At 33.4% G+C, this 8,414-nt stretch overlaps 1 protein-coding gene across 2 annotated transcripts in view; it reads left to right on the top strand.

Annotated features, from left to right (window-relative positions):
* Window positions 1–7,695, top strand: part of PPP2R5C (protein phosphatase 2 regulatory subunit B'gamma) — an 84,480-nt gene extending 76,785 nt beyond the window's left edge. For both annotated transcript variants that reach the window (XM_026849534.1, XM_026849533.1), the window contains 2 exons: window positions 1,698–1,814; window positions 4,992–7,695. In XM_026849534.1, coding sequence (XP_026705335.1) covers window positions 1,698–1,814; window positions 4,992–5,123 — 249 coding nt within the window. In that variant the 3' untranslated portion in view covers window positions 5,124–7,695. The remainder of the gene's footprint in view (window positions 1–1,697; window positions 1,815–4,991) is intronic.
* Window positions 7,696–8,414: the final 719 nt, after the last annotated feature.

The following is an 8,414-nucleotide window of genomic DNA, read 5'->3' as shown; positions in this document are numbered from 1 at the left end:
AAGAGACAGCCTTTAATCTGCTTGGAGAATGCTGCCAGTTTTCCTTTATTGCAATAATACTGATTGCTACTATGGGAAAAAAAAGCCCAAACATTTCAATTACTTTGCAGCCAGAATTTTACTATACTGCAGCATGAAACTTTCTGTACTGTATCTTTACAACATTGTCTAGCTGAGTTTAAAGTGGTAGAAGGTGGAGTAACGGTACTCTATAACAGAAGCCGAACACTTTATGATCTCAGTGCTGTTTTAAAACAGAAAGTATGGGGTCATCTTTTTTTCTAAGAAGGAGTAATTTCATAAATGTTTGTTTTTTCCTCTCGTGGCATTTCTCAGGGAGCAATTACTAAACTGCTGAAATAAAATTTGTTAAAATTAAACAAAATGTCAGTTGACAACAGAACAGTTAAAAAAGAACATTCATATGAAAGCAGCAATCAACTTTGTGACAAAACCCCACTAATCAGAGAAGCCACACAAAGGCCTTCCTTGAAAGAATACTTGATATACGTGGTCATTTGCTATCACAGATGATGAACTATTGCATGTCTGCCTAAATAAGGGGAAATGACTTGTAGTACTAAAATTTAGAGTTCTACAGTGTAAATTTCCTGTTCTTCCAAAGTAATTTCTTGTAACTGTACATTTTCTGAAACTCACAAACACAGCCTGTATACAGTATGTTCATAGTATGCTTGAAGAGAGCTAATAATTGGAAGCAATTTAAAATAAAAATTATTAGTTTGAAGCCTGAGTGTTCCACTGAGTTGACCTAAGGATATAAAAGCTTTTAGCACTCTATATAATGGATTTTTAAGGGTCGTTTTTTTTTCCTGGAATTTCTATTAACTTTTTAATTTGTCTAATTACTGACAGTTCTTGTTCAGAGATATTCCTGACTCTATATGACACAAGAATACATTTTAAGATTTTTGATCATTATAATTATATTCATTAAATCCTTGCTGTCAGTTTTTTCTATTTTATATCATCTGCTTTCTGATTGTACCAATAACTTATACTAAAATATTAATGAGAAAAAATGGATGAAAAAGTGTGTGTGTGTGTGTTTGTAAATAAGTTTTGAATTCAAGACCACATACGCCTCATCTAAATTAAAATAGAATTGCAATATTTAGATTGCTGTACAGTAAGCTTTAGATACTATACAAGTGTTTTCATGGGATTTTAATTCCAAAAAGACTTTGATGGCTGTTTTACTTTCTCAAGACAAAAAAGTTTAATATTTTGTTTTGAAATTATTTTAAATGTTTATTAACCATATTTGGCCTTCTAACAGTATGTTTTCTCTTTCAACACAAAATTGCATCAGAAAGTAAAATAATTGTGTTTAGGTTGCTACACTGTTCAAAAATCACTAGACAATGTATTAATAAGGTTTCAGTTGAATGGTTGCCAAAGTAGACATTCAGTATTGGCAAAATCTGAATATTTTAAAACTCAGTCTCAGATAATCAAAGCATTTTTTCTATTCTGACTGTACTTTTCAACAGGACATTTCCACCAAGTGAAAGTATTGGAGTTCCATTTTAAAATTTATTACTTGCTGCCTGGAAGCATAAGATATTGAAGCTAATCTCAAATAACTAATCATATCATTCAAATGCTCAAATACACTCTTAGTATTTAGGTATTACTACTAAGAATGATTATTTTAACACTTTGCATTTTATCAGTACCCAACATATAGTGACACAAGTTTGCTGAACAGTCCTGTTGCAATGGAAACAGATGGGCCTTTAATTGAAGATTTGCAGATGCTGAAAAAGACAGTGAAAGAAGAGGCTTGTCAGGTAAAGCCATGTGAAGATTACGAAGTGCTGTAAATTATGAATTACTTGTTTTTAAGCAACTGTTAATCACAGACTTAAACTTGTGTTGTATTTTTTGCTGTGTAACCTAGAGTAATAAACTTCATTAGAGCTACTTTTAAGTGCTGCTGTAGCAACCAGGAATACAGTGTTATATTTGTAACGCCTGTGAATCTCTGTACGGTCTCTTTTGACATTTCTTCTACAGACACTTTTTTTCACTTATAAATAGCTTCTTGTGTCATGAGAGAAACAATGGGATAGTTAAAAAAATGGCTAAAATCTACCACATCATGTTCTGTTCTCTATATAACAGGTTTGTTTTTTCATGAGGAAAACTTGTATAAAATATAGTCAGATTCTAGTGATAACATTTTTCTTTGTTATTCAGAGCCTTCTTAGTGGCTAAAGCTACTGTGTTTTGAAAAGATGTGTATAGTGTGCATTTGTCTTGCCCAGTCATGGGTTGTCTTCCTCAGTCCACCATCTGTCATGTTCCATTAGCTACTACAGGGTAAGGACTCTCAAAGTCGTTCCAGTCTTTTCATCTTTAGCTAATGCTTAGGAATCTTCAGGTATTTTTAATTTAACTTCAGTTAAGTGGAACTAGAATCCTGACATTCAAACTAGAGATTTAAACCTGGAGCTGATGGAATATGGAAAGGTGCCATGGATCATTGCCATATCACTAAGATACCTGGTAGGAATATCAGGAATATGAATGTCTCCAAATCCAGCAAAGTTTAAGACCAGAGAAATGATCTGGAGCTTGAAAAACAGGTTCAGGTTGGAGATAGTCAGTTAATTTGAACCAGTGTATCAGATAAAAATAAGCATATGGTTAACCTAGCCTTCTACAGTACTTTAACATTCCAGTGTCATTATCCTGCAAGATTATATTTTATTTATTATTTGTATTGTGGTATTTTCATGAAGGTTGCAATCAAAAGAAATGCTGGAATGTCTCCAAAACATGTTCAGTGATTGCTGTTTTTTAAACACTTCTCTCCAGAGCAGAACGCTATGAATTACATGTAAATCTTGGTGGCTGAATTAAAGGCCTATCCAGGGCAATGAGTGGAGAGTAGCATTCCCCTGAATGGGAATGCTGGTGAGAGCTAGTCAGTGAGGAGCACAAGGCTTATCAAAGTTTCTAAGCCTCTGTCTTTTTTCACATCTTGGATAGCTTAGGTAAACCCACATGATGGGGAGAGGGGCCTCCTTTCACTAGCTTCAGAGCCTAGAACCAATTCTAATGGAGAAATGTACATACAAGATTATTGGGGGGGAAAAAAAAAAGTACTGCTTAGAGTTGTGTTGATGGTAGTGTCCATCTTTTAGTAACGATATTTCCTAGCACTTAACCATTTTCTCAAGATTTTAGATGCTGGTTCACTTTTCATCCTGGCCAGAGGGAATTAAAACTCATACCTCCTAATTCTGAGTACTCTAACATTAGTTCTAGAAGAAAAACAGCCAAAGTATGACTGTATACTGGTAGTTGGGACAAGCAGTTAAGAACAGTTTCCAGTCCCAGCTGTTGGAAGTGTTTGAGGATTTGGGCCAGTATTATGCAATATAAAATGCGCAAACTAAAACCAAGGTCTCTACCTAGGTCTTAACCTTTTTTCCTATAAAGAATTCAAGAACTATAATTTTGGGTCTATATACAGACTGTAGATACACTGTATATATAATACACTATATACACTAGTACACTGATATACTCTATATACACTGATAGCATTCCATCTGGAAAATGAGTACTTGGCATTTCTGTGGATGAGCTTGATTTCTCTCCCCCAACATTGTTAGAAGGGGTGGGGAATGAAATAGTGATACTAACAGAAAAGGAACAAATTGTAAACTAAATAAAATTCTGAAACTTGGGTTGGAACTGTTCAAGCATTCTTTAGCCATCTCTCCAAGCGCATGCTTTTCTGCTTTTCCTTGCTCCAGAAGTGTTCAAGGAGTAAATGAGATGATAGAAGGTTATTATAAGCCTGTTTTTCAAAGGTCCTATCCTTGTGGAGCTAACAGAACAGTTTGAAACAGGAATTCTTATTACTAGGAAAACTTAAAGTCTGTGAGAAGTGTAAATCTTGCAAAAGGATTGATAAGTCTGGGTCATCAGGCAGGAAAAGGATTGATTAAGGACTAGTGTATTGCCAAAAGAAAGGTAGGTAGCATTCTTGCATTAGTCTTTGAGGGGACATTGGAAAGACACTTGTGGTATCCCTTGCTAAAATGAGGTATTACAGTTACCAGGGGTTTGGTTTTTTGGTTTGTTTTGGGGTTTTTTTAGAAAAAAGGCAAGTCAGAAGGACAGCTTATTTTTATTTTTTAAATAAAATTTTGGAAGTGAGGAACTATGTAAAGATCTATACAGTTTCAGTGAAAGTAAGGTTTATGCCAGAGGTTAGCAATGTAGCAGAATGTCCATACTGAAGAGATCATGGAACAACTGAGGAACATAGACTGTACCAGACTATGCGAGCACTTATAGTGAATACTATTTGACCACCATTACTTACTAACTTTTTGAACATGCTAGTAAATCAATGGCTAAGTAAAAGCCAATCAGTTTTTATAAGGTCTTTTTTATAGAAGAACATTAATAAACATCATTGATCTAAGAGGCAAATGAGGGTAGGTAAGACAGACATGGGAACTATATAAAGACACCATTTTGCAGTTTAAAGGTACTGTGATAGGAATAATGTTTGGTTTTGAGAGAGCGTCAGTAAAATAATACAGCAGAACCTTAAATTTTCAGATATATGAGTAGTGCAAATAATTATAAGCATGGAAAAAACTTGAAAGCATTTCTCTTACACGTAGAGACATACGAAATGAAAAACAAGTGAGAAGATAGATAATTTTATTTTTTAAAATGTCAAATGATAATGATGGTAGTAATGTCATGACTGGTAATGGCTTAGAGCTTGTTTCTGATTTTTCTTCTTAGCAAAAAAAATTGTTTCAAGACTTGAAACCTGGGTAGCTGGTGGGATAAAGAGAAGAAAGTATAAGCTACTTCCCATATATTTTTTTTATTTCCTTTACCACAAGTGAAGATACTTATTTGCAATAAATATTTTTATGTAATTGCTTAGTAATTAAATATTTTGGGCCCACTTTGTTCTATTTTTATTTCAGGCACAGAAAGATCAGAAAAAAGATCGTCCTCTTGTGCGACGCAAGTCAGAACTGCCTCAGGATATCTATACCATGAAAGCCTTGGAATCACATTGCAGAGCTGATGAATTAATATCACATGATGGGCATTAAACTATTACAGTGATATATTATTTTGGAGGAAAAGTTTTTTTCTGGACTCAGTTCTACAGTAGAACTTACTTTTTTGTGCCATACCAATCAGTTACACAGGAAGTCAAAGCTTTCTTCAACCCAGTTCTGTAGGCAATAACTTTAATAGAGTATGCAGCTCAAGATTAGTAGTTCAAACAATGGTAAATTACGGAATTCCGTATGCAGAATATTGGGTCAACTATAATCAAGTGGACACAATTTCCTGGAGGTGTTATCATAGTACCAGCTAGCTGATAACATGCAGTTTTTATAATCACGTTTAAAAAAAGCATTCTATACACTCTTTACATCTAAAAAAGTAAATGACCAATAGTTGGTACTAAGGATAAATTAATGTTTTCAAAATAAAAATTATTTCAAATTTCGGTATTAAATTTTTTCTAGGATTTCTCAACTTTACAGTTGTTTCCACATTATTGCTGTCTTGTAATATACCAGCAGTTTTGAAAATACACAGTTATTCTTTCGTATTATAAAACATGGCTTACAAACTGGTAACTTTCATGACAATCCTCAATCATTGTTCCTTTCTAAGAATTGTGTAAATTTATTTCTCCTTTACTTAGGATAAAGTTATATATCTATATATACCATGTCCTAATACTTTATGTATATTTAAAGCCATATTTTCCAGTCTTCAGTATATAATACGGCACCAGTATTCCAGATATGAACTGGTAGAAGAATTTTTCCTAAAATGAAAATTTGTTTACTACGACTGGGAACAGACTGAATATAAAATTGCATTTTAAGTTTTTTCAAGTGAATAAAATACTCTTTCACTGTTTTCTCCCTTATCTGAGCTTTTAATACTCAGCATTTTTCTTGGGCTCTAGGAGTTCAGTATTCTGTGGCAGATGTTATGCGTGATTTCAGTTGCATCAGTTTTTATCTGAAAGATGAACTTAACCTTTCAGGAAACTCAACATCACAAACTTATTAAAATAAGAAAAAGAACAGCAGACCCTTGAATTCCATTCTGCTTCTTTTTAAATTAGTCTAAGAGCTGAGGAGATAGTGACCATAATTTTACCATGAAGATATTTTTTGTTGTTGTTGTAAAGAGCACATGTGCTGCAAATACACCTCACAAGTGAACTGAAAATGCATCTGAGTTGCTGATGATCTTCAAATGCTGCTATATATTCCACAAGATTACTTGCATGTAATGAGCTTTTTGTTGTAGATGGAAAAGCACGGGAGGAAAATCTCTTTAAAAATATAGTGCTTTGTCTTCAATATTTGATTTCTCTCAGGGTGGCCAGTATTTTGACTTACTTATCCTGCTTACAAGCTGTTTGAAATGTGTTCTGCTATTCTAAATGGGTGATTAGTTTCTTTTGTCTCTGGCAGTAACATGATATAACTTAATGTTTAATGTCTTGATGCATAAAGAGATAAAAATGTGGCTTCTTTAAAAATAGTTTTGTTTTACTTTTTAAGGAAGTATAAGGTCTCCTGCATCCATTAAAAAACAAAAATTGCCGCAAAGCAGACATTCGTAGTAACCTTGTGCAGATGTAGTACCTGCTGTTTGTTGGTTGCATTTAACATTAAATTTCCAATATTTGTTACTTTGTCTATTGGAAGAAAATTGTGGGTGGTAAATATTGGCTTACAACAACTAAATCTAAAGACCAACCCGACCTTTAAGTGGAATGTCCACTGTGTCTGAAAACATTTCCTGTAAAACTTGAAAAAGAATACGCTTTACCATTAGGATAAACTATATTAAAACAGTTTAAAGATGCCTTCTCCTTTTGAGGGAAAAAGGGTGCTTTTTTAATTGTGTAAAGCAATGTCTGTGTATTTTGATATACCATTGTTTGAACTTCCATCTTTAGCTGGTAGATTATCAGTTACCTTTGATTTTGGGTGTTCAGTATGTTTGTGCAAGAGATTGCTGAAAGGAATTATTCTTATGTTACCCAAGGGAAAAAAAAAAACCAACCACACCTGTATATCAATGTTTGGTTGATTGTGTGACGCTCAACGTATAAGAACATCTTTCACTGTCTAGATTTTATTTCTGTTCTTTATTGAAGATAAACACTCACCAAAAAGGGAAATGGTATTTTTAAAGACTTAAAAGTTCCCCATAAATTCGTATTTGAAGTTTTGGACCACTGAATAACTATTTGCTTAGGCAGTATTCCAAAATCTGTCACCACTAATGGTTTAGCATGTTTATTATCAATATTTATATAATTCTTATAATCCTGTACTGAACCGTTCTAAACCTAATACATCCAAGATAAAAAGAAAAATTGAAGTAGAATTTTGGTGACTGTTGTTCTTCATAAAGTCCTGTGTCTGACACCTTCCCCTGTTTTCCAAAATTAACCTGTACATCAGGAATGTCAAAAGTAATATTACAAGTGTCTTTTTAGTGTGGCTTTAGTATGGCTTCATTTTAATATTGTACATACATTGTACCTTGTTTTATGGTAATAAGTAATAAAAATGTAGACTTCATATTTTGTACAGAATCGTCCTATGTACAGAATAAAAAGTTCCTAGAAACAGCAAAAATAGGTAAGTGGCACAATTATTTTTCATTAGACAATATCTGTAACATTATGCGTTAGTGGAATGTTAAGTTCAAATGTACCTACATATTTTTTAAACATTTTGTAATTCAGTTTTTTGTTCTGGCATTGTTTCTGAAGAACTTCATACACCTGCCATTTAATATGCTTTTATCTAATTTTAAAACTTAAAAAAAAATGGTGTATTATATGGACAAATAAAGAACATGTGAATTTTACTTGCTCATTATGAAACTAAATTTAGCACAGGGCATTGGGGGGGGGGGGTTTTCAGATTATCACTGTTTGCAGAATCTTCTCTACAAATTAAAATAATTTCACAAATTTCACAAAACCAAGAAAATATTTATGGAAAGACCATTAGTAAAAAAAACTGGAATAATGGATATTCAGCACAAAAAGCAGATTTAACTTTTAGAACAGCTGTCAGTGCTAAAAGGAATTTGATAAGTCTCCAATCTACAAACTGAAAGACGCATCTTTCATACCATAGTATTTTCCCCTGTAACACTTTGATGGGCTTCAAGCAAAGTAGCCATAAAATAGGGGATTATAGCATGGTAGATGATACGTGGTTGGGTGGCAAGGATGTAGGAAAAAAACTTAAGTCTGCAGGAAGAGTTGTCCTCTCTCTGGAATCCATAAAAAGCCCCAAAAGAACTAAGGAGATTACATAAAGTTGACTTTCAATAAGGGGGGG

The sequence above is a fragment of the Athene cunicularia genome, assembly GCF_003259725.1.
Source record: "Athene cunicularia isolate RWA chromosome 5 unlocalized genomic scaffold, athCun1 chr5_part1, whole genome shotgun sequence".
Classification (NCBI taxonomy): domain Eukaryota; kingdom Metazoa; phylum Chordata; class Aves; order Strigiformes; family Strigidae; genus Athene; species Athene cunicularia.
This window is presented reverse-complemented; position numbering and strand designations above follow the sequence as displayed.